Genomic DNA, 27,297 nt, shown 5'->3' with positions numbered 1-27,297 from the left:
TAGTTTCAGTTTGTAATGCACCGGCACAGCCCAGAGGCATGAGGGACCACGAAAAAAACGTGGAGGCAGCAGCAGCCACGGCGGTGAGCCAGCTCCAACAATTGCCCAAGTTCTGAGATCCTCTATATGTTGTGTGATTGGCCAATTAAATGAGATTGTGATTAAGATCTGAGCACTGCTTTAGTTGCATTGTTCTCGATGTATTAATGCGTTGATATAATTCATAGTATTCAGCAGCATTTGAAAACCGACATTACAATATTAATACGATGATTTACTGCAAATGCACTACAAACACAAGGAGGAAAACTACATGCGTTAAAAGTATTGATTTTTTTTTATTAAGCGTCATCTTAAACATTTTAGTTTCTCTTTTAATATAATTGACATGTAATTTAGTTGTTACTAAATCACTTCTTTTTTAAAAGCGCAGTTCCTACGTGTATCTATTGACACTTAGTATGTGTCTGTTGTAGAAGCCGTGTCAACTACCACACTGGTTTTGTGGTTGCTTAGATGACGTACATGTTATGCATTATATTCCAGAACCTAATGAGACTGTACCAGGCTGGTCCAAAAAAACCCAAGGCATTTATTGTTAAATATATTTTTTGGATAAATTTTCGTCTGATTTGTTTGTAGTATTTTCAATTTGTTTTCTTATTATTAGTCAGAGGGCGACGTGATGTAAATATACAGTTGTATACCGTCTTTTGGGGATATTCTGCTTATATTGCTTTTGTTGTAAAAAAAAAATAACATTATTGGTAATAATTGAGAAATAGCTTATATGATTTGTAACCGAGAAGAAAACACACGTAGACTGGAATTGAGTGGTCGTATCTGTTATTTGACGTGCTGTGTTGTCCCGCGTGTCGCGTAAAAGGCGCAATAAACTGTGTCGTGCGTCAAATGCGTGCGTTGTGCCCTGAATAGCCACGCACGAATCACACGTTCAACGACAACACACAGTGTCGGGGCGACCACAGCGTATCGCCTGAACAGTCTGCTGGGGCAAGTGCTGTTAGCGAGCACCTATGAAGGCCGGCACGGTGGCACACGAGGGGGTGGCCAGCGCCTCGTCCGGCCGGCCACCTTTGTGTCTCCGATAGCGATGTTTAACACAGCCCCACCAGGTACCCATTTAAGGCCGAGTCGACCTAGGGGAGGCCCAGGACCACCGCTCCCCTCACATCACGCACACACACCAAGCGCTCCACACAGTACTGGATGCTGTTCGGTGGCTTACAAGTGCTGTTAGCGAGCGCCTATGAAGGCCGGCACGGTGGCACACGAGGGGGTGGGTGTCAGGGCGGCCCTGCACGAGCTGCTGCCCGCAACTGGCGCCCTGTGCGAAGCGCGCAGTCCCCACCCCCACACCCCCACACAGCACGAGGGCAGCTCCAGGCTGAGGGGTGTTTGGCAAACTGAGAAACATTTCGCCCCTATTTTCCGTTTAGTGTGTGTGTTTTTTTAATAGTATCTTTTTTTTAAACAGAGGCATACTTTGATTTAAAGCTTTCGTGACTGCAGCGATTCATCTTCTTGGTTCTTTCGGTAAAGTCACGTAGAATGGAAATAATAAAATAATAAAAAATAAAACATAATAAAATAATTCTCACGTTTCGACGGACCTGTTCTTCACCTGAGGACGGCTGCTTGCGTTGTGGCCGAAACGTCGTGAGAATTATTTTATTATGTTTTATTTTTATTATTTTATTATTTCCCTTCTACGTGACTTTACCGAAAGAACCAAGAAGAAGAGGCATACTTATTACGTTTGTACGTCCGTCCGTCTGACCAATACATTCTCAGAGATGTTGAGAAGTGAATTATAATTCATATTCCCTCTGCACACGCACGGGAATTGAAATAATGACATCTTCATTATTTTATTTGTATTTTTATCATTTGTATTTTCCCCCCTCGAATTTGGCGCCCCATTTAACTCGGCGAACTAGACAATCCCGGGCCACCCCTGGGTGGGTGGCCAGCACCATGCCCGGCCGCCTTTGTCTCCCTAGTGGCGAAGTTCACACATTGCATGAGATACTCATTTGAGGCTGTGTCGACCTAGGGGGGGGTCTCTGGACCAGTTCAGATAATCGCCACTGGTATTGACCGTGAGTGGGAATCGAACCCGGGTCGCCAGTTTCGTAGCGCAGCACCCTAACTGCTACACTACCGCTCCCGACACAAGCACACACACACAGACAACTACACAAGCACACCACCAGATGATGGCTCTAAGCACCTATCCTCCACCGGTGTGTCTGGGTGATGGCATTTAGACGCCGCGGTAACCCCGGCCACAGAATCCCCTAAACCACATTGCGCGATTACCAAACATCGGGTACGTGCAGCGAGCAGGCGACTTAATGAGGTGGTCGCGAGAGGGCGCCGTGGCTGCGGGAGGAGTCACGAGGACTGGGGTTGAGACGCGATGCTCGAGGTCTTGTGCTTGTTGTAGAGGACGTAGAGAATCTTCATGGCGGCTTTGGCATCGACGTCCACGATCTCTGCAGGGAGAGACTCACTCGTGACGGCTCGCTGTGGGACAGCGGAGAGAGAGAGAGTGGCCTCTCCCAGCGTGGGGAGAGGGGTGGGTGCAACTCGGCGAAAAGACTCGAGTCGCTCCGGCCAACGCACAACCGAGGTGAAGACCTCCATCCGTTCGCCTGAGTCCCACGTGAAAATTTACGGCAATGCCCATTCTAGATTTGAAGCTTTCGTGACTGCAAGGATTCATATTCTTAGGTTTTTTTCGGTAAAGTCACGTAGGTAAAAAATTAAAATTAATTAAAGTAAAATAAAAATAAAATAAAAATCACGACGTTTCGGAGGCAACACAAGCTTCCGTCTTCAGGTGGAACCGTCACAGCACGATAGCTGTATCAAGTCACAGATGGGTTTACAGACAAGTCACTTGATACAGCTATCGTGCTGTGACGGTTCCACCTGAAGACGGAAGCTTGTGTTGCCTCCGAAACGTCGTGATTTTTATTTTTTATTTTTTATTTTACGTTTATTAAGTTTAATTTTTTACCCACGTGACTTTACCGAAAAAAACCTAAGAATATGGCAATGCCCATTCTTGGAGACTCGAATACCAAGCAAGTGCTGTGATCGCCCCGACCATCGGGAGCTTAACTTCTCACTGAATCATTTTCTTGGTCACTGGTTGACTGGGAGTGTCCACGTCGTTTGTAGCTGCAGTCAAATTGAGAGATCTACTGGACGTGGTGTGATGGCCTGGACAGATCCTGCTCGAATTAAACTCTGGCCAGAGTACGTGTAGGTGAAGGTGAGATTTTATAGTGGAAGGCAATCTCAACTGAATTATCTATGCCTGTGCACTTTTTTACACGGATTAATAATAACAACAATGTGATGTATACATCCAGAAAGGCCTCACTCTGAGTCTTAAAACTCTTCATTGGGATGTTTTAGCTTTGCGTGTCAGATTTATGCCAGAAAGGCACCGCATGTTAACCAAATATAAAAGGACTCGACTATGTTTGGCCAATTCCACTTTAAGGACAGTATTCCATCACGTGGAAGAAAACAGACACTGTCTTCCCGACAGACCTGTTCTTCACCTGAGGACGGCTGCTTGCGTTGTGGCCGAAACGTCGTGAGAATAATTTTATTGTGTTTTATTTTATTATTTTATTATTTCCCTTCTATGTGTCTTTACCGAAAGAACCAAGAAGAACAAAAAAGGTTTCCGAAAGGGCGTTCGGCTCTCCAAGTCACCGAACGCAAAGCGTTTGTGTGTCCCACGCTTCAACGTGTGGCCCTGCTTGCGTTACCTTCCGGCTGAACGGGTGACATTGGGTTCCCGTCGTCTTCCATGAGTTCTAGTGCCAGTTTCACGTTGTGCACCTGCGGTAGTAACACACGAGGAAATTTGCACAAACAAGAGAGCAAAAACAAAGCAAAACATTAGATTTTTCCTTACGGAGCTGTGACCCCGAAATGTGACAATTTTTCGAATCGCCGACAATTTGAAGAATTACGTTCCTCTTATAAAGTACCAACAGAAAGACTTCATGTCATAAATATTTCAATATTTTATATGTGCCCCAGGAAACGACACCCATATCACCTTTCTTGAAAGCAAACGAATCACTAGACTGAGATATCACCAACCATGTGGCTAAAACAATGATTTACTGTATCTGGACATGATTTGTTGAATTTCTGACTGGCACACACAGTGAGAAATGTCACCTTTTGCTCTCTTGACTCAGGGCTCAGGTAGTAGCTGTGGAGAGGGACAAAGTACCCGCTCAGCTGGCCAAGCAGTAGCACCAGCATCACTCCATCTGCAAACTTGATGTGGACACGGTCGCACCAACGTAACAACAACAACCGCCATTCGCCACTAAGTGGCGGTGACATCACCAGGGCGCTTGTGCCAGGCTAGGTGCACTTTAAGGCCACGTGAAGCGTCTAACGCCCGCTGGCAGGAGGTCACGGGACAGACCCAGGTGCCGTGGGTTGACTGACTGAGACAAAGACACACATGTATACATGCACACACACATATAAAAGAAATCATATACAAACACACATATACGCAGACATACACACAAAGACAAAAATTGCTGTTAGCGAGCAGCACCTATGAAGGCCAACACAGCACACGAGACTGTGTGTGTGGTGTGGGCAGCACCACGCCCAGCTGCCTTTGTCTCCACAATGGTGATGTTTAATACACAACACCAGGTACTCATTTAAGGCTGAGCCGACCTAGGGGAGGCCCAGGTCTGGTTCATTTTTCGTCACCGATGTTGACCGTGAGTGGGAATCGAACTTGCGACGCCGGGTTCGGAAAGCAGTGTGCGAACTACTACACTGCCGATCCCCTCACAGACAACACCAACAACGGATTGCTGTTCACCGTTAAGTGGTGGTGATGTCACCACGGTGCTTGTGCCAGGCTAGGTGCACCTTGAAGCCACGTGGAGTGTCGAAGGCTCGTTGGCAGGAGGTCACGGGACAGACCTAGGCGCCGTGGGTTGACTGACTGAGCTGACTGGCAGATGCACCACCTGTGACCTCCACTGCGCCAACTCGCTGCGTTCAAGCCGCCCGGCGCTCTGCTCGTTGTTGTGTTCGTTTTTCCTCTGCACGCCGTTGTTGTTGAAGGGCGACTGTCTCAAACTAGCCGACAGCGTCCTACACGCGAGCCTCCTCCACAGAGGCTGGGTTTGACACTGCTGGCACCAGTCATCGGCAAGTCCACTCAGCTCCCCATCCTCCTGTACCACATCAGTCCATCTCTTCTCGAGCCTGTTCCGCGCCCATTTAGCCCCTTCTATACGGCAAAACAGAAGCTGATTGGACATGCGGTGACTGGGAACGCGGTCTACGTGACCCAGGCAACGTAGCCTCACCTGCTGGAGGAGCTCACTGATGGTATTGTGTCCAGATCTTTCAAGGATGTGTGAGCTAGCACAATCAAGCCCGATTAAACCACAGGAGGGATCATAGGCAGGGTAGCCTGAACGTTTCAAACTGGCACAGATGTTCCTTTAAAGAACTCCACTTTTCGCAAGCATAAATAATGGAGGGTATAACGGTGGCTGAGAAGACCCGGAGTTCCATACGGAACGATAAGCCAACGTTATGCAGCTGATGAAACAATGATGCCGCTCTACTGATTCTGAGTGAGACCTCCGCTGCCAAACTGGAGGTGGCCATAAGCACACTGCCCTGGTATGGAAACGTCTCCATTCTCTCCACAACTATCCCATCACTCGTGAAGAGTGGATGGAGGGATGGGTTTGGTGGGAGGATTATAATTGATGACAAAGCACCCAAGCAGGTGCTGGGCCAAGGCAGCCGCATGAGTCAAAGTCCTGGACCTCACCCATTTCCCCTCGGCATCGGGAGGAGGGGGCTACGATGCCAACCCCAGCTGCAAGCGATGGTGACATTTTTGCTTGCAAGGTTTATCGGCTAGCCAAGACCAGGCTATTGTGATTTGAATTGGATCCGATGTGGACGCCCACTCCTGCAGTGGAACAATGGCAGGTCGTTGGGCAGACACACATACACAGAACCAAATATATACAGTACATACATACAGGCACACGGACAATCAATCATACGTGCACAGAGCCAGACATACAAAGGCACCCGCACACACGTGCACACACACACACGGGCGCTTGCACAGAATCACATAAATAAATACCCGTCAAAAAGTGACATCGGCCACTGACTCTTAAAATAAATATAAAGCCTCACACTTGCCAAAGGACCATTTGGAATCTTTCTCTTCCATGTCTGTGTAGTAACTTGAGAATAACTTACTCCGGCGTTTTCTTACATGACTGTCCTGCAACGATGGTAGGTGAGGATGATTAAAATTCAATGTGCAATAAATAAAACAATTATTAATTTATTCAATATAATTTAACTAGGCAGAGGAAAACAATATTTATGCTTAACCAATCAGATTTCCATTGCGCCCATCTATTATGGTTCTGTAGTCACATCTATGTGCCCAGCCTTCACCAATCACCACAGAGCAGTGTTGTGGTGTGTGGTTAAGTAACCCCTACAACCCACACGGCACGGAAATGCCATCATCCTGCAGTGGATTTGGAAAAGTGCTGTGTACGCGTGACAGTAGAACAGGTGTTTAACAATTTCATTCAATTCTCAAACACCACCACAACATAACACCCAACAATATGTACAGACTCCTGAAACAAAGGACGCTCAGAGCCGCCCCTAAACTAGAAACTAAACTATATTCTTTGGGTCTTTCGGTAAAGTCACGTAGATAGGTTCAAAGAAAATAACAGAAAATATCAAAACTAAACTGTATTTAATTTTACCAGGTAAGGTCCACTGAGCCATACAGCTCTTTTTCAGAAACGATAGTTCAACGAAGTGGCTTATCACGTGTTCATTTTTCGCAGCCCAACACTCTAAACGCATGTTTCTAAATGTGGAGGGAAAAACCCGGAAAACAATCCACGCGACCACGGGGAGAACATGCAAACCTCAAATATACGGGCATCATCAGGGTCGGGATCGAACCCACGAGACCTCCTTGCATACCAGACGTGGGAGTTAATATCTCACCACCGTGGCGCCCACCCAGAGGTTCCTGGAGGACAGGGACCAGAATTCCACGCGGGACCTCCTTATTTCACCGTCCACAGGTCTCTCGTGCGGCGCTGTTTTGTGCGAGGCCCGGGGCGGACAGTATTGCCCCTGTTGGCACTGCCTCTGGGTGGCCGTGCAAACTGCCGAGCCATCGAACACTGATGGTTAACACACGAAGGAGCATAAACCATCACGTGAACTGCGGTCATCCTCGCAGTGGCTTTTGGCGAGCCATTGAACATAGACGGGCACTGCATCGTGCGCTTTCAGATGCGCTTCTGTGGCCGTCTGGAACGCCCTTCCTTCTGGTATTAGAAAGCCACTGGAGCTATGCACTTTTAAATCTAGATTGAAAACTCATTTCTTGAGAATTGCTTTTTGTGTTTAGTTTATTGGTCTTCCCCCGCACCTCCGATTAGCGCGGTTGGCTACGTACGGTGCGAAAGAAGTTCAATGTACATACGTACCTTACATACAAATGCTCACTCGCCCCTGCTGGACATCTCACCTGAGTGACGAGGTCCGTGATGTCGAGATGCAGCCCGGATAGGTGACCGTTTGCGAAGGCGAGCAGCATCTGAAGACACACCTTAGCTGGTCAGCGCAGGCAAGAGATCGGACTCATTGTTGGATTTTGCAGTGGTTGTTCCGGCCTCTTGGAGGGCCCTAAATAGAAATTATTCATGGGATGAGGGGGGGCTTTCGATTTATAAACGCCTAACGACGAGACAGAAGAGATAGAGTTAGATTAAAGAAGAGAGAAACAGATGGGACACGGATGTAGTGATGATATTCGAGAGATGTATGCGAAAAAACTAAGTTTGAGTTATTATTACAGAAGGTGAGATGTACACAAGATAGGGATGAGAAAGATTAATAAGCTTTGTAAATGTTAATAGAGTATGATTTTTCTGTTCATTAGGATTTCAAATTGATCTCATATTTGGTTCGACCGTATTTTTGTTTGCATTCATTTTCGGCCCTTTCAGCTGCTTGGGCTCTGAACGTTTGGCTTGGTCTGCTCTAGGCTTCGTGCCACCCCCGTGTGGGTCATGTTTGATGAGGCAGGAGGGTAGGGTTCAGATCTCGTGGTGTCCACGAACTTTAAAGTTCACCAATTGACCCAAAACCCAATATCTGCTCTGGCGTCTCTGTGCAATGGGTATTGTTTTACATAAAGCGCACTGTGTTTTACACAGAAGGACTAATTCAAATCACCACCACTGTTTAATCACAAAGGTGGCAGTCATTATTTATGGAATCCATCTGCGTGGATCTTTGACCTTTATCCCCTTGAATTCCTCGATTTTCTCCAGGTACTCCCATTGCCTTACACGTGCCAAAAACTCATCAAATAAAAAATTGTCCAAACTTCATGACAAGTCTTTGCTGAATACAGGGCAGTGACATTGACGAGCGGTAGCGCATCTGCTGCTCATTGCAGAGGTTCGAGGTTTGAGCTCAGTGGCAGCCCTGGTTAATACTTCCCAGGTGTACTGACCAAACACGTGCCATCTACTGCACAGCGGACGTTCAAGATCCCGCGACGTTATTCGAAGAAGAGCAGGCCATGTGCGCCAGCGTCACGATACAAATGTAAAAAGTTACTCGCAAATTTTCTAATTGGTAAAAAAAACACATAGCGACATCACCTCCGACTGTAAAACTACGGCAATACTATGCACATTTGGGTGTTTGCGCACTTGTTCGTGAAGCGCAACGATGTGAACTTTCGATGTAAAGCTTTCGTGACTGCATAGATTCATCTTCTTGGTTCTTTCGGTAAAGTCACGTAGAAGGGAAATAATACAATAATAAAAATAAAGCATAGTAAAATAATTCTCACGACGTTTCGGCCACAACGCAAGCAGCCGTCCTCAGGTGAAGAATACCATACTTCACCTGAGGTGAAACAAAGCGCCTTCATGATAGCCTCGCGCTAAACGAATGGTACCCATACCGAATTAGCTAATGATATGATTTCATTATCACATTCTATTTCAAAACTTACAATCTGTACCATTTATAAAGCAATGTTAACCTAAATTTTCATTTAAAACTTTCGTGACTGCAGGGAATTCATATTCTATGATAAGAATAAAATATATAAAACAATATTGTTTATATACTTTTATATTCTATTGTTTCCCTTCTACGTGACTTTACCGAAAGAACCAAGAATATAATGTTAACCTACTTACATTTTCATGCATTTCTGTCTGTTGCTGTCAGAATACTGTTGGATTTTTTCATAATACAATCGACCACGACAAATCTCAACCACACCTCAGCAACGGTAAGGCCCACGCCCCTGCTGAACATTTTTCGTTGGTTTTTATCTGCTTCTCTGTTGTACTAGCCTCAACGGCGAGAGAGATGCTGCATACTATATCAAAGCTTCAACACGTTTCTAAAAGTGTTCTCAACATCTTCTGTCAACAGACACTTTTGTAATGCCAACAAATAACTTTCATAATCAACCGCGTAACATGACCTTCCTTGTTCAGTGGTGGAGTGGGGGTGGCAATACAAAAACTCCTGACGGAGCTGGCGGGGGTGGGTACGCCGCAGCCAATGTTAAACAAACTCGAAGCAAATGTGGCACGCGAAAATAGAATGAGAAACGACAATCTCCTTTTGTCTATCATCCACCATGCTCGATCGAGCTCTCGCCCAGACGTGGTGGTGCAACGGCTCTGATGCCCAATACTCGATCGGACTAAAATGTCGCATTTCGTCCAGCTCTGACCACCCAACGTTCTCTTGACTTTGACGATAAGAATTTAAAAGGTGCCCTGAGCCTTCAGTAGTGGGTGGGGGGGGGTCGGCTTCCTCCAGGTGCCCACACTTCCCCCCACCCACCCACCTCCCCCCACCCGCCTTCCCCCCCCACCCACCTTCCCCCCCCACCCACCTTCCCCCCCCACCCACCTTCCCCCCCCCACCCACCTTCCCCCCCCACCCACCTTCCCCCCCCACCCACCTTCCCCCTCCTCACTTCCCCCCACCCACCTTCCCCCCACCCTCCTCCCCCCCGCCCGCCACCCAGACGTTATGGGGTTGGCTTTGAATGGATTTTTGGACACAGGAATGGCGTGCCTGGCGACTCGCCTTATTCAAGATGTAGCTTTGGGTGTGTAACGCCACCCACTGGTCAATCCTTGAGTTCGGTAGCATTTTCTGCAGCCCGGTTGTGTATGCGGTGATGGAAAGATATTATTCAGAGTATCCAGCCCTTTGCAAATCCACCACCACACCTATGGGGAAGGCCTCTACACGTACGCCATGTCAATAATTGGAGTTGTTTAACCACACCGACAGTCCTCGACCTACGAACAGAATTCGCTCGTAAGTCGGGGACTGTCAGAACTTGATCATAACGGAGAGTGAGGAGGGCTGGAGGTCGTGGTGGGGAGAGATGTGAGCCGCAGTCAATTGAACCGAGGACCTCCAGGTTGATTGAGCAGCGCAGTTCTAATCACTGCGCCACCCCCCGAATGTTGCAAGAAATAAATGTGTAAATGTAGACCCTTTTAATTCAACTGTCATGGGATTGATTTACCTGTTCAAGCTGAGGCACTTTTTCCGGCGAGACTCTGAAAATGACGTCGATGGGATTGTCGCCTGGAAGATATTTGTGGAAATTAAAGCTGTGTTCATCGAAACAATTTTAAAGGAGCAATAATAATAATGGGATTTTGTAAATAAATGTGAAGTATTGGAAAATGACGGCAGGAAACTCCTTGACGGGAACACACTTCTTTTATTAAATCTTGACTTGTAACAATACAACGCGTGGCCTCTCTTCTCACAATGCGCTTCTCTTGACTCTGGATTCTGTGCTGCCGGCTCTCTGTGCCTCGTGTAGACTCCGCGCCTCGGCTACACTCCTCTCTCGCCTCGTGTAGACTCTGCGCCTCTGCTACACTCTCCACTCGCCTCGTGTAGACTTTGCATCTCTCTCTGGCTACACCGTATGCATACTCGGCTCGTGTAGACCTTTCTCTCTCGCTGGCTACACCGTATGCATACTCGGCTCGTGTAGACCTTTCTCTCTCGCTGGCTACACACTATACATTACTCAGCTCGTGTAGACCGTTCTCTCTCGCTGGCTACACACTATACATTGCTCAGCTCGTGTAGACCTTTCTCTCTCGCTGGCTACACACTATACATTACTCTGCTCGTGTAGACCGTTCTCTCTCGCTGGCTACACACTATACATTGCTCAGCTCGTGTAGACCTTTCTCTCTCGCTGGCTACACGCTTATACCTTACTCTCCTCTACTCTCCATTACTCTCCATTACTCTCCACTCCGGGCCCTATCTCTGCACCTTCGTCTTCATTCTTAGATGGTTCCACTTCTGCCCCCTGCTCCTCTGTGCATCACCTTATATACCCCTTCTTCCCGGGAGACGGAGCGGATGCGGACCTCAACGTCGGCACCGCTCCCCAGTTACCCAATCCCCACGCGCTATCCCTACGATCCGGTTCCGCTCAGCGCGTGTTTCCACTCCCCGACCAATCACACCGCGCTGCTACCCGATCACTCCCTCTGGGCGCGTCACCGGCACACAGCCAATCAGCAGCACTACCCCCACCCGCGCACTGACGCCTGCTCCTCCCCGTCAGCGCGCGTCACCACACACACACACGTACATACGCGCTGGCACACGACATATACACCCAGCGCGTATCACCACTACATCACCCCCTCCCACATAGCTCGCAGCCGGCCCGGCTGCTAACAACAACCAACCGCGACGATAAAACGACAACCAACAAAAAAAAACCCCGTAACCCCCCGAGTGTGCCCCGTAACATAACACAACAACAACAACAACAAGAATAACTATGTACAGATCGACAATGAACCCGAAAAGTCAACAATAACACGATACGAGCAAATTCGAAACGAACGCGCCCCACGTCCCTGCGACTACACGCAGTGACGAGGCGCTCCAACTGCCCCGACTCTTCACGAGGCAGGTCATGCAAAGTAGCACGACCTGGCGCGAGTCCGTCTGGCTGGTCCATCGTATGGGGCGGGACACTGACGACCGTCCGGCGGTTCCGGCTGCTCCAGACGGCGCGGAACGGGCCTGAAAGGGCCGGCCCCGCCGCGGAGATCCGGCCGCCGGTGATCGGCAGCTGTCAGTTCCGAGACACCTGGGAGCAGATCAGGCGAAAATACGTGTGGATCAGGCAGAGACATTTCCCCCCCTGGGTCGCCGGTCACGTCACACGCCCGGCCATCACGACACAAGGGGAGGCCATATGGAGGCGAGAACGGTTTCAGTCGGGAGGGGTGAACGTACCACCGGCGCTTTCCCCACTTTATCTGAACGCACTGGGGCCGTGCAACGCGCACGACCTCCACGGGTCCCCTCCACGACCTCAACAATTTAGGCGACGTAGCCAAGGGTGCCTGAGGGCAATGCAGCCAGGCCCTGTCACCTGGTTTCCATTCGTGCATGGACACCTTCCGTGCCCGCAACCGTTCATTAGCAATTTGGCGAGCCCGCGAATTAAGCCGCGCGGCCTCCCTCGCCTCTGTCAGCTTGTGAATATTAAACTTAATATGTTCTGCCAAATTAGAATTAGTTCGTGGAGCGGACAGGCCAAGTTGCGTTTCTATTGGCGGGTCAGCTTCCCGACCGTACATCAAATAGAATGGGGAAAACCCCGTAGCTGCATGGGGGGCCATTCTATACGCAGCAAGGACTCCCGGGACCTGCAGGTCCCAATCTACATGTGCCTCGCACACCTGCTGGCACAGCATGGAAGTCAAGGTTTTGTGGAGTCTCTCCACCATCCCGTCAGTCTGCGGGCGGTACGGGGAGGTACGCACCTTCTTGGTACCCAACAGATCGCACACCTCTTGCAACAATTTACTCGAAAAATTTTTACCTTGGTCGGTCAGCAGGCGTTCGGGAGCCCCCTTGTCCAGGACATAGCCCTGGACGAAGGCATCCGTCACAGCCGCTGCCGACTGGTTAGCGAGAGGCCACGCCATAGGCCATCGGGTAAAGTATTCGACCCCCACTAACAAATATTTATTCCCTCTCGGCGTGACTGGGAAGGGCCCCAAAATATCGAGTGCAACGAGCTCGTTGGTACGCGAGACCTGAATAGATTGCAGCGGTGGATTAGCTGCCACGGCCGGTGGTTTACGCCTGGCGCATTCAACGCACCCCTTCAGGATATGCACCACATCACTTCCCATTCCCGGCCAGTAATAGTCACGCTGAAGCAGGGCAAGCGTCTTGTTAACTCCCAAGTGCAAGAGGCGTTCGTGTGCCGCCAAGACAACCCTCCCCCTCACAGCGGAAGGCACCACGAGTGCGTTCCGCCGGGACAAACTGTCCCATTTCAACAACACGCCCCGCTCAAGTACATAGGAGCCGGTACGCTCCTGGTCCCCCTCGGGACCCCCAACCTTGCGGCGCAATGCTAGCAGCGAGCTGTCCGCCATCTGGAGGCGGCCCCACTCGCTGAGCGACAGCGAGAGCAGCGAGTCCCGACCCTGAGAGGCAGTGGAATCATCCCCGATCGGTGCGCCCGCTGTCGCAGCCAGTGCCCCCATCTCCCCCGCAAGCGTCGGTTTACAGCGCGCCGATCCCGACAAACACGCGCATTCATCACAAGGCAACAACCGCGACAAGCAATCGGCATTCGTGTGTCGCAACCCCTTACGGTACGTAGTCGTAAACTGATAGTCCTGGAGGACTTCCAACCAATGCGACAACTGGCCCGAGGGCTGGGCGACCCTCAATGAATACTGTAGCGCCGCGTGGTCCGTTCGGACTGTAAAGTGACGACCATAAAGATATGGCCTAAACTGCTGCACAAAAAAAACAATGGCAAGCAGCTCGCGACGGGTGACACAGTAGCGCTGCTCCGCCGGAGACAACACCCTACTACCGTAGGCGACAACTCTTTCGACACCCCCAACGACTTGGGATAGCACCCCCCCAATGCCCGTGTTGCTAGCATCCGTGTCCAGCAAAAAGGGACTGGCAAAATCGGGATAACACAAGGGTGGGGCACCCACCAAGGCGTCCCGGAGGGAGCGAAACGCGGCCTCCTCCTCCGGTCCCCATTTGAACTTCACTCCCTTCGCCGTTAGAGCGTGCAAGGGTTTTGCAATAGTGGCGAAGTGCTCAACGAACCGCCGATAATAAGAAGCAAACCCGATGAAACTACGCACGTCGGAAACGGACGTAGGTGTCGGCCACGAACCGACACAATCCGTCTTCGCGGGATCGGTGGAGATCCCCGAAGAATCGACAATGTGACCCAAGTATCTAACGGATCTACGAAGGAGGTGACATTTGGCCGGTTTAAATTTCAACTTAGCCGATCGCATTCGCAAGAACACCCCTCTCAATCGCCGGAGGTGTTCCTCAAACGTTTTACTGAAAACAATGACATCGTCCATATAAATCAAGCATGTATCCCACTGCAAGCCCGACAAAACCAGCTCCATAAGTCGCTGAAACGTCGCTGGAGAGGAGTGAAGTCCCATGGGTAACCGGTTAAACTGGAACAGCCCCCCTGGAGTCCGAAATGCTGTCTTAGGTTTCGACTCTTCGTCGAGCGGCAACTGCCAAAACCCCGATAACAAATCAAGAGTCGAAAAATATCGCGCACCAGACAATGCATCGAGGGACTCATCCATCCTGGGGAGCGGATACGCGTCAGCCACAGAGATCTTATTCAGGCGACGGAAATCAACGCAGAATCGCAGGGACCCGTCCTGCTTCTTAACCAGCACAATAGGCGCTCCCCACGGGCTAGAGGAGGGCGAAATAATATCGGCTTCTAGCATATCGTTAACAGCCGACTGAACATGTTCCTTCTCCACGGGACTCAGTCGGAAGGGATTTAGCCTGACCGGCGCCGCATCGCCCGTTTCAATGTGATGGTGCAACAAATCCGTGCACCCAATGTCATACTTATGTTTACTGAATACATCCGAGAATTCAATGAGCAACTCGCGCAGCGCACCCAACTGCGCCGCCGACAAATCGTCCGAGGCGGCACATAACGAATGGACCCACTCAAGGTCTTCCTTTGGCTCAACGTTCCGCGCGGGGCTCGCGCCCACCTGCGCAACCAAACCATCATCCCCAGGGACCTGCGCCGCGTGAGCCAGCACGGTGCCCTGCGGAATGACAGCTGGTCGCGACCCCGCGTTCAAAACCATCACAAACGGATCCCTGTCAGCCCGCACCAAAGTGTGAGCCACCGATAAATCAAGACCCCCGACAGCCTTGTTAGAGGGACCCAAAAGCATACTCTGTCCCGAAGCCTCCCTCACCCATGGTTTCCGCAACCGGAGGGGAATCAACATCTGTGAACCCGGGGGCACTTGCACTGTCTGCGTCGCCACCGCTTGTATCGTAGCGCACGCCGTCCGAATGTCAGTAGGGCCCGTCAAAAATGAAATCCGGCGACCCGATGGCAGTTCAATGCATCGTTGATCGATAAGAATTTTAATGGGCATTTTAGCCAAAAAGTCAGTGCCCAAAAGACACGGAACTGCCAAAGAAGACGAAACGAAAACGGGTCCCGACAATTTGATATCTCCAATGCAAATGGACGCCCTAACCTGACCGATAATGCCCAACGATCCCCCATTAGCGGCGTAAACTGGCACATCCACTGGAAGCAGCGGACGACATTGGACCGGAAGAATATTATAAATGAGGTCCGATATAATAGTTGCCGATGCCCCCGTGTCCACTAACACCCTAATCTCAACCCCATCAATAGATCCCGTAACAACGGACGAACCCGCCGAAGCAGCCACAATTCTATGCCCCAATTCCGCCCATTCAATGTCTCCCTGGTCCCGGCCGAACCCCCCTCGCCGAACCGAATCCCCGAACCTTAACCGGCCCTCCTCCGCCGCAACGCGGCGTCCCATGTGTGCCGAATAAACAGGCCGAGCGTGTGAGGTGCCGCGACTTGCCGGGGATTGTAGAGATGCCTTGGGCTCTCGGTCGTCGTCCAGCCGAGCTCCCATGGCGCGCTGCCGCGGAGCGCGGCACCCGGACGCCACGTGGCCCCGGAGGCCGCAGTTATAGCACGTGACGAGGGTCGGAGTAGATCTTGGTTGCTCCGACTTTCGGCCCGATCGCAGAGGCGACCGGGCCCCCGGCCTCCAGTCCCCTGGTCGTCCCGTGGCGAACGCCTCCTCTCGTGGGCTGACGACTTGGGGTTCGGCGACCACCAAACCCGGGGCTGCGACGACAGCAGCGTTGCAACCAACGCCTTGCTTCCGTTGTAGGGCCTCGTGCGCTTGAATACTCGTGGCGACTCTCAAAGAAGAAATATCAATCTCGTCAGCTGTGTTGATAGGGACCCCCAGGTCCTGCGCCAACTTGAGCAGCTGCTCCAAAACCATCGCGTCTTGGCCCTCCTCGTCCATCCGAGGGAACGCCGCATCAGCAAGAGCCAGCAACGCCGTGCGATAGGCCAGCGCGGTCTCCGTGGCCGCTTTCCGTCTTGCGTAGAACTGATGGCGGCACGTAGAGGGAGGCCCGTAGACCCTGGCCAACAACCCCAGCGCATCCTTCAGCGTGGAGCGGTCCGACTTCCGTGCAGCCCTGAAGGCCGCGAGCGCATCGTCGTCCAGCATGGCGGGCAATGCCCGCAGCGCCGTAGCATCGGACCACGCTGACATCTCTTGATGGGCCAAAAACCTTCGCTGAAATTGGCCCCAGTCTCCGCCTTCCGCCTTGAAGGCTGACAACGTGGGCAGGCGCTGCTGAAAAATGAAGTCATCCGCCTCGTGGTTCCTCTCCGCCTGTCCGTCGGTGTCTAAGATGGCGGCTCCAGCAGCAGACGTAAGATGGCGGACCCCCTCGCGCGCTGATGACGTCGATGCGCGCGCTTGGGAACCCACCACCACGTGGCGCTCGCCGTTCCCGCCAAAAGTAGGCCCAGGCGCAATGGCGGGAATCCCCCATTCGTTTTGGCGGGAATCTGCGGGGCGACCTTGTAAAATGTCCCCCACCGTCCCCGCTCCTCCCGACGAGCTGATCTCCGCCAAGATGGACGCGGCGGCGAGCAGCAGCTCCGCCAGTCGGGAGTGCGCCTCACGAAGCCCGGCGTCTGTCCCCGGTCGCTCGGCCGGCGCCGTCGACGGACCCTGCAGCGTGGGCAAGTCCTCTTCCTCACCCCCCGCCACCAGCGGCCCCGAGTCGTCCAGGTCTTCCTCGCGGTCAATCCCGTGGGTCCTACGGGTCTTCCTCGTCTCCATACTTGGAAGCCCGTTTCACTTCTGACGCCAGATGAAGTATTGGAAAATGACGGCAGGAAACTCCTTGACGGGAACACACTTCTTTTATTAAATCTTGACTTGTAACAATACAACGCGTGGCCTCTCTTCTCACAATGCGCTTCTCTTGACTCTGGATTCTGTGCTGCCGGCTCTCTGTGCCTCGTGTAGACTCCGCGCCTCGGCTACACTCCTCTCTCGCCTCGTGTAGACTCTGCGCCTCTGCTACACTCTCCACTCGCCTCGTGTAGACTTTGCATCTCTCTCTGGCTACACCGTATGCATACTCGGCTCGTGTAGACCTTTCTCTCTCGCTGGCTACACCGTATGCATACTCGGCTCGTGTAGACCTTTCTCTCTCGCTGGCTACACACTATACATTACTCAGCTCATGTAGACCGTTCTCTCTCGCTGGCTACACACTATACATTGCTCAGCTCGTGTAGACCTTTCTCTCTCGCTGGCTACACACTATACATTACTCTGCTCGTGTAGACCGTTCTCTCTCGCTGGCTACACACTATACATTGCTCAGCTCGTGTAGACCTTTCTCTCTCGCTGGCTACACGCTTATACCTTACTCTCCTCTACTCTCCATTACTCTCCATTACTCTCCACTCCGGGCCCTATCTCTGCACCTTCGTCTTCATTCTTAGATGGTTCCACTTCTGCCCCCTGCTCCTCTGTGCATCACCTTATATACCCCTTCTTCCCGGGAGACGGAGCGGATGCGGACCTCAACGTCGGCACCGCTCCCCAGTTACCCAATCCCCACGCGCTATCCCTACGATCCGGTTCCGCTCAGCGCGTGTTTCCACTCCCCGACCAATCACACCGCGCTGCTACCCGATCACTCCCTCTGGGCGCGTCACCGGCACACAGCCAATCAGCAGCACTACCCCCACCCGCGCACTGACGCCTGCTCCTCCCCGTCAGCGCGCGTCACCACACACACACACGTACATACGCGCTGGCACACGACATATACACCCAGCGCGTATCACCACTACAAATGCAAGCGGTGCTCTTTGTGTACGACTGTCAATGTATGACTCACTGTTCTGACACTCTCTCTCAACTTGCAACCTTGTAAACGAAACGAGACAATTGAATTAGCAACTCCATTCACGACACGTGATACGTCGCATATCTGGCTCTGTGAGGACTGAGCTATGGGTGTATACGTGAAAAGGTCAGGTATGTGAACGTCTACAGGACCATTACACGATGCACAACTACTCTAACGAATGTCCAGAGCACAATCTGCATCTTTCCTTGTCATCCATTCTTCTCAAACACATCGTTCATTCCGTGAGCATGATTGCCCCTGGGCTGCGTCAGGTCTACGACACGCCTTGGCTCGCCACCTCTCCTGGTTTTCCCAGCAGCATCCTCTGTGTGAGGGAGCTCTCCTGGGAAACCCGTAAGCCTTCCCTGGACATTCAACGTCTTTGTTTTTCCCCGTTGCATAATTATCATACACCACTCAAAGCAATGCATACACGGGTACTTCCCCACTCACTCTCCCCTGATCGTGAGTGATATTCTCTACCACAGTGTTCTTCGGGGCCGTCCATAAATGACGTCACGCGATTTTGGACGATTTTTGACCCCCTCCCCCACCCCTCGTCACACGGCGTCACAAAAAGTCAGACCCCCCCCTCAAATATGACGTCACAAAGCTCTGCCCCCCCCCCCCAAAAAAAAATATATTTCCATTTTTACAATAAAATATGCTTCAAATTGCTTTAAACTATTGTCATTGTAGTGCATATTTAATGTAGCGCTGCACTCTGATGTTGTAGGAGTGTTGTTATAACAATTAGTGTTGTTATAACAATTCTATATTTATTTAAAGTTGCGCATTTTTATGTGACGTCACATTTATCTAACCCCCCCCGTCACACATCGTCACAAAAATCTGACCCCCCCGCCCCCCTAGGTGCGTGACGTCATTTATGGACGGCCCCTTCACAAATATTCAGAAGGGGGCTACTTGCGCCGGTAAGACATCGAGGGCCGCCACACATTTGAAGCCATTTGGGTTTGACAGCAGCACGATGAGGCTGCGGGGTGTTTGTGTATTGACGGGGGCCGCATGTCAGAGGCCGCGCTCAAGGCCGCAGGGACCGCCAGTGGCCCCCCGGGGGCCTTGCAATGAAGAACACCGCTCGATCCCGTGGAATGCCTCAGTATCCATCAAATTCATCGTCTTGGTTCTTTCGGTAAAGTCACGTAGAAGGAAATTAATAAAATAATAAAAATAAAACATAATAAAATTATTCTCACGACGTTTCGGCCACAACGCAAGCAGCCGTCTTCAGGTGGAGAACAGGTCTGTCAAGTAGAGTCAGACTCTGTCAAATAATAAAAATAAAACATAAGTCAGACTCTGTCTACTTGACAGACCTGTTCTCCACCTGAAGACGGCTGCTTGCGTTGTGGCCGAAACGTCGTGAGAATAATTTTATTATGTTTTATTTTTATTATTTGATTAATTTCCTTCTACGTGACTTTACCGAAAGAACCAAGACGATGAATCCCTGCAGTCACGAAAGCTTTAAATCGAAATTTATCCATCAAATTGTTTTGGGTTAGATCGCGTAACCCACCAAAAAAAAACCCTGTGTTATGGATGATATTGATTGCGAAAGCCTACTACGTGTTTAAAATGCTTCAGTATAGTAGTAGGTTTTTACCCTTTCAACTGGTACAAAAACTGACACCTTTATACAATGCATCATGTTTGCAATAACCACATAAAGGTGTCAGTTTTTGTACCAATTGAAAGGGTAAAAACCTACTACTATTTTTGCCACTGGTAAAGGAGATGTCTCATAGTGTAAATGCTTACCCCGAGCTCTCAATACTCTGATAGTGCGCTGTCTTTGAGTTGTACGCCTTTTGGCGTCATCTGGTCCAACACCAATGGAGACTAGGCTCTAAGAAAAGCTGTCTCGTGTGTGGACCAATCAACTTCAAGGACAGTGCATATCATTATCATCATCAGAGTTGTTTCTTTTTGTTTGCATTTCGACTGCTTGTGTTGTGGTTAATGCAAACATGATGCCTTGTATAAAGGTGTCAGTTTTTGTACCAGTTTAAAGGGTAAAAACCTACTACTACATTTTGCCACTGGTAAAGGAGATGTCTCATAATGCTTCAGTATGTTTGTACCTCAGAATCGGCATCTCTAGGCCCACTCCTGTGGTTTGTGTGCGTGCGTGAGATCGTGCGTTTGCCTCACTGATTTGGAGTCAGCTCTTCCATAACCTGCTCGGCCTTCAGTGTGTCTTTACCTTTCTGAACCGCACGGAACAAACGTGGGATTATCGTGAGCTTGACGATCGCATTACATTTTTTGAGACATTATCGTGTCGTTTCTTTATGAAAAATGTAACTAAATTTCAGCAGGTGATGAGTGCGCATCCGGCTTGCATAAGTTTCTGTAATTATACCCTGTTAAGCAACGGGTCCTGGAAAAAAATTTTTGGATTTCACCAGCGTGGCAGGCTCCCATGAAGGTTAGCTACTAAATTAACTGTGCCTGTACATATATGCGAATGATACCTGTCATTCGCTTGATAGGGATTGTGTCCGGCTTACTAGATTATTTTTGATAACCTGGAATGGGCAAATCGGAATTGAACAAGCCAGAAGAACGGAGACTGGAGCTGCGGTGAGTTTGGTGAGATATGGGTCTCCGTTCAACATGTGGATTACCATCTTTCCCAGGTGTGTCACTCATAGATGTGTGTGGATAGACACAATGGCACACGAACATTGACACAAAGACACACATCTACGTACATCCATACATACATACAGTGCATAGACACACTCACACAGATACATGGGGAGATGGACAGGCCTACGTGTAAGGATTGAATGCAAGCAGTTACTATTCTCCTCTGACCGTGGCATTATTTTGGAGTATTTCGAGTATTTGGGTGCTATACATTTCCACGTGATGAGCCACTTCGTGGGGCTTTCATTCGTGGCGTTCTGAAAAAGAGCTATATATCTCAGGGGGCCTTTTTTGGTAAAATAAAAAATTGTTTAGTTTATAGTTTATGGCAAATAAAACACTGGGTAGACAATGCAACCTACTCATACCGGACTCGTATTTTTGCGAGACTCGACTGAGGTCGAACAACCTGCAGCGCTGGGAGCCCTGAGGATGTATCCCATGTCCACATCTCTCCGCGTTATTCTTCGTAACAAGAAAACTGTGGCAGAAAATGTATTTGAAAATCATCGATTCGTTCCTAAGCGAGATGCGACCTCACCTCCAGCAGGTAGGCTTTGACCGAGACTCCGTGGGGCAGGAGGACTTTGGGGGAGAAATGTTGAACCATGCGAATGAGCAGGTGCATGGTGGCGAGGGTGTTCTTGCTGTGGATCGCTGCACGGGAAACAGCCATTGCATCGTCACAAATATGTGCATCAATCACTGACTTAAGAGTAAAACAATTCCATTTCGGCAAGGCAGGTGCGGATAGGTGCAACTGCAGCCATGCGACCCAAACTAAGGACCGCGTAGTAAACCTCTGTTGCCTGCGCTCCTTCAATGGAGTTGGAACAGCAAAGAACTACACAGACGCTCTCCTGAAGCCCTCTCGTGGCCAGCAGACCTCGACATTTAGCTCCTGAAAATATTGCTGCGATACGCAAGAAAGGAATGGGTGAAGGTTTAGACACATCACGTATCCACGATAATAAACACATGGCTGGCATTTAGGATGGACAACAACAGGAATATTTAAACTGTGTTGTTCGGAAAAATGGAAGGAACCGAATAGAGACGAAGGCTTAACATTAACACAGAATGGATTGGCGACAAAATAGATTGGTACCAGAAATATGTGCACGACTTGAGCATAGTGGCACAACACAAGGGAAAGTGGAAAGAAATTACCAAATGTGCAGTGAACACCTACCGGCGATCTGCCTATGGATCGTGATGATGATGAATGAGCCTGGCCGGCATGAAGCCTGGCTGATATTCCATAACATCGTACAAAAATGTATCATGCACTGCATTTGGCGCAGTTGTTGGTAATACATAAATTAATTAATAGTCAAGGGCATCTTCTTGGTTCTTTCGGTAAAGTCACGTAGAATGGAAATAATAAAATAATAAAACTACAATTATTCTCACGACGCTTCGGCCACATCGTTTATTATCTGTCCAATGATGGGAGATGAAAGACTCCTCATTTTTCTTCTTGGTTCTTTCGGTAAAGTCACGTAGAATGGAAATAAAAAAATAAGAAAAATAAAACATAATAAAATAATTCTCACGACGTTTCGGCCACAACGCAAGCAGCCGTCATCAGGTGGAGAACAGGTCTATCGAGAAGACAGAGTCATTCAGACTCTGCCTTGAAGACAGACCTGTTCTCCATCTGAGGACGGCTGCTTGCGTTGTGGCCGAAACGTCGTGAGAATGATTTTATTTTTATTATTTTATTATTTCCATTCTACGTGACTTTACCGAAAGAACCAAGAAGATGAATCCATGCAGTCACGAAAGCTTTAAATCGAAAAGTCAAGGGCATGTTCTGCCCGCCAAATACACGTTCTCATCGGGCACAATCACCGCTCACGGATCCGGTGTCTCCACTCACACTTGACAGTCCACTTGACTTTGCTTGGATCCTGGGCACAAAGCTGCTGGTCGAGGTTCTGCAGGATGAGGTTCAGTTTGTGGTTCTGGATTTCCTCGGAGAGCGCAATCTCCGGAACGTCGAGCTTCACGCGGCCCAGCTTTTCTGCAGAGCGAGAGGAGGTGCGGTGAACGGTGTGATTTCCACTGGGTACTTTCATGTGCGTATGTTGAACTTCTTTCGCACCGTACGTAGCCAACCATGCTCACACTTATCTCTCTAGACATCGGGGTTTATCAACCATAGTCACACCATGGGTGCGTCCACCTCTACCAAGACGCGCGGTCTAGCAGATGTCCAATAGGGCAGGTTCAATGCAGACGCATGGATTTATGTCCGCCTGCTCGACTAGTCACTTACCCAGGAGATGCTGGAGCACCAGCCCATCGAAGAAGTCGTCCTTGACGGAGCGGACTTTAACGTTCTCCTCTCGCAGACTGCAGTTCACCCAGTTCAGCAGAGCCTGCGAGTGACAGGGGAGACAGCGGATGCGATGCAGATTCACACGGCATCTACAAACAGCACAAATATCTCAAGACAAACCTGAGAGAAATATTTGAAGGCTACACGAATAAACACACAATTATGATTTTAGAAAAGGACAAAAAAATGTTAAAGGAAAACATTTAAACCCTAAAAGGAACAACAACAATGATTAAGAGCATGGAGTTTTACTCATGTGGCATGGTAGTGTAACAACGGTTGTGGGTTTGTGTTCGGGAAGTGAGGTGTAGCACACACATGCAATGCCTATTAATAGAAAATGTTTGAGTAGATTTTGTACGCAACTTTGCACTGTGTTAATGAAGCCAGTGGCAGATCCAAGGCAGGTGGGGAGAGGGACCTCTAAAATTGGTGCTAACATTACCAGATAAAATACGTGGTGTGTTTTTGTTTTTATTCATGTTGAGTCCTTTAAAAAAAAAAACTTAAACTTTTGGGAGCCCTTCGGAAGTAACAAGATCTCCCAGAGGCAGTAGTTATTTATACATGAAAGAAAATACAACAATTTAGCTTTTGTAAAACCAAATCAAAGTGACGTATTTCTCGAAATGTAACTACTTTTAATGCACCATAAAGAGGAAGGTAATTATATATTACATTTAAAAAACCGTTGCAACAAAGCAGTTTATTGCAAGCAGAAAGTAGGAAGTGACCAGTGGACTGCACCATTTCACCACAGCCAATTCTCCCCTTCTCTGGGATTTGGTATGGTCCTTGTGGTTGAAATGTCTGCCGGTGGTCTGGCCAGTGGCGCAGGCACTATCACTCATCTCGCCTCCACGGAGCCTGGAACCAGCAGCTAATCTACCAGCCATAACACTGAACTCTCCTAATGTAATCCACAGCAGCGCTGTACATTAAACAGCACACACACACAAGACCCACCAGAGGTTGCTTATCCCTCACCAGGTCTGACAAGAGCAATGGCCCTGGACGTTCGGCTGCCTACCCCTGTTGTCTGAAACACGCGGATTTTAGTCTAATATTGTGACCATAGAGCGGTGCGCTTAAATTCCAAATTCCTTGCCAATTACACGGATGCCCAAATCTTCATCGTTCGTAACTTTGTTTTTTAATGCTCTTAAACATCTTTCCTGCAATTTTATCCAAGCATTGTGTCATGATACGAAGTATCAATTCGGACCTCTTGCAAAGCAATGCAGCTATTTGCTTGAGATTGGCAGATATCACGTAACTACCGAAGAGATCACTTCACGTAAACTCTGGTCAACACAGAACCCGGTATTACTTTCCCCACCAGCTCTGCCTCGACTTTACTGTCATGGGAACGAGTAATGTTCGTCACATGACAGTAAAGTCGATATTTTTGTTATCTCTCAGAGCTGGCATTTAACCAAATTAAGTGCAAAACCAAAATGTGTGTGCGATGATATTATTGGGCACCTAGCAGAGGCCATGCACTTAGTATGCTTGAGAAGCCGGTTAAATCACAGGTGCCTGTCTGGATTCCAACCCAGGATCTCAGCAATGCCAGCTCAGTGTCCCGACCTCTGAGCCACCTGGCCGCCTACAATGTGATTATTTTAAATGTTTCATGCCACCTGGGAGTTACACCTGCGGTCAGCGAATGCTCCCAAACTGCACTGTTCACTTGATGGAGAACAGGAATGGTTTTGTGAGCGAATTGACCGTTTTGTGGACATAAACCCAAAACCAGGGCACATCACAATCGCGAAGGTCACGTGCAATTATGGCAACACAATTTGATGGCATCAAGCATTTTACAGGAGCGGCTTGTATTTTAACTCTAAATTAGATGTGATGGAAAAAAATACACAACTATATCAAGAAACTTTCAAATGCTGTCAGCGTAAAGTGGGGAGAGAAACATGCAGTTTGGAAAGAGCTTCGATAAACGGAAACACGAAGAGGGGTCCTGAAGATGAATGTGGGAACTGGTTTGAATCAGGCAGCGGTCCGATCGCCCACCGAGTTGGAGTGTGCACCTCGGACAGCTGGAGAAACTGTTCATCCCGATACGCGTTGGGCTGTATCACCAGTGTCGTCTCATTTTCGTCTGAAGTGGCGAGCCGGGGGGGGGGGTGGGGAAGAGCACCACAAAATGCTGGTTTAATTTTTCTTCATCAATAACCACATTTTTTATATTCCTGTTCACTGTATTAACAAAGTGTTGCCTTTGTTTAGACGACTTATTTTAAATGTTACAATTATAACTCGATTCTTTAATTTGCCCAATAAATGCTCCACTGAGCCTTCGGCCTTTTTTTCATCAGGGTCCTGCCTTAGGATGTTTGGCGAACTCCAAATTATGTTTTAGTGTGGCGAGGGAAAGCATAAAACCTGGGGACTTCCACGCCCTGCTGATGTTGCTTTTAACTTACGTGCCGATACGACAGTGTACTTGACCAACCTTCACTCTGGTCAGTACAAGTTGCGTAGGGAGGCCCTCATTCAGCAAGGAATTGGCAAAGAGCTGTGCATGTACATTTAGAGTAGTGGGTTTAGAATAATACAAGACTATACCTCTAGAGCTCCTGCGTTTTCAGAAATATACATGTGTAAAAAGAAACTGGAGCTGTGGAGTGCAGATGAACTATACGGGTCACATGAAAAGACCAAAACACATCCATCGCCTTTGCAATTTGTCTAAATATTGGTAACGAACACATTGGTACATTCTCGCTACAAATCCGATGTAAATAAACATTTTTCAAGACTTGAATCTGACCCCATTTATCTTCATACCCAGATCGCAGTCTTCATCAAGTTGTAAATCTTTCATGACATCCGACACGTTCAGACTCGTGGCCATGGTCTCTGAGCATTCACACAACATTCATTAGAAAGCACTCGAATTGACATGTTCATTTCCTAAGCCAAAGTCCCATGACTGCATGGGGTTGGCTGATCAGTTTCTCTCTCCATGTGCTTCTATTCTCTGCCTCTTCTCTGGTCGTATCCCACATCTCTTTCTACCACATTCCTCCATCTTACCCTCAGTGTCCCTGGACTCAATCTGCTCTGCACCGGTGGCATCTCCACAGTCCTAATTGCATCTCCTTTGTATCTTATCAACATAATTTACATCTTCTCTCAAGTGCTTTATGTGGGGCCCTCTCAAGACGGTATATAAAAATGTGTTTTCTGGATCTGAGTAAATATTAACTCAACTCTTGATGTGGTCTACCCAACACTTGGCTACTCACAAAATACAGCAGAGGCACCACATTTCACACCTTGTGAAACACAACTGATTGCTGGCACTCACTTTACGAAACATACTAATGCCACACCCACGGATATAATTCCGTCTCAAGTATCGGTATCACACAGTGCAACATTTCCTTTCCCCGAGTCTCACTGTTCGACATCGACTATCCGTGCCTGTTCTCAGTATCCGGCATTAGTCTCTTGCTACGTCCATATTCCCTCGACAATGCATAAGCCTGACATAGTTCCGTGCGAAAAATAACGCTTACCTCTCTTAATATTACCCGAAGGGGTGCGGCGACGGACAAGTTTATGTTATTCGCTTTGCTGCGAAAGAGCGCCCGCAGCCTGAATGTGTCATCGGTGCCGTGACGCCAGTGCCCAGGCGGTGACACCCGGGCGCTCGCACAGAAGCAGACGGAAGTTTTGGGCCACGAGTTTCCCCTTAATCGCAGCGCTATCTGTCGAACCAGGGCTCACCGCAGCTTCACGAGGCACCGACACGTGCGGCTGCG

At 49.2% G+C, this 27,297-nt stretch overlaps 1 protein-coding gene across 1 annotated transcript; it reads right to left on the bottom strand.

The window, feature by feature from the left end:
- Window positions 1-1,630: 1,630 nt before the first annotated feature.
- Window positions 1,631-27,141, bottom strand: LOC144933821 (beta-parvin-like). The gene is made up of 13 exons (XM_078859008.1): window positions 27,052-27,141; window positions 26,318-26,389; window positions 25,558-25,628; window positions 23,447-23,549; window positions 23,048-23,191; window positions 21,707-21,822; window positions 20,665-20,720; window positions 18,475-18,503; window positions 10,691-10,752; window positions 7,637-7,705; window positions 4,234-4,335; window positions 3,813-3,885; window positions 1,631-2,519 (listed from the first exon to the last, which is right to left on the bottom strand). The coding sequence occupies exons 2-13, from the start codon at window positions 26,382-26,384 to the stop codon at window positions 2,419-2,421; spliced, it is 993 nt and encodes a 330-aa protein (XP_078715134.1). The 5' UTR covers window positions 26,385-26,389; window positions 27,052-27,141; the 3' UTR covers window positions 1,631-2,418.
- Window positions 27,142-27,297: the final 156 nt, after the last annotated feature.

Source organism: Lampetra fluviatilis, chromosome 8, assembly GCF_964198595.1.
Source record: "Lampetra fluviatilis chromosome 8, kcLamFluv1.1, whole genome shotgun sequence".
NCBI classification, from domain to species: Eukaryota; Metazoa; Chordata; class Hyperoartia; order Petromyzontiformes; family Petromyzontidae; genus Lampetra; species Lampetra fluviatilis.
The sequence above is the reverse complement of the archived record's forward strand: the minus strand, read 5'-3'. Positions and strand labels throughout refer to the sequence as shown.

What these genes read in the sequence shown, in the direction of transcription:
- LOC144933821 (XM_078859008.1), bottom strand. Translation starts at nt 26,384, where the DNA reads ATGGCCACGAGTCTGAACGTGTCGGATGTCATGAAAGATTTACAACTT. An exon ending in AGTCAAGTGGACTGTCAAGT is followed by an intron (nt 21,823 to 23,047) that starts GTGAGTGGAGAC and finishes TTTCCCGTGCAG; the next exon opens with CGATCCACAGCAAGAACACC. An exon ending in TCACGGACCTCGTCACTCAG is followed by an intron (nt 4,336 to 7,636) that starts GTGAGATGTCCA and finishes GTCCACATCAAG; the next exon opens with TTTGCAGATGGAGTGATGCT.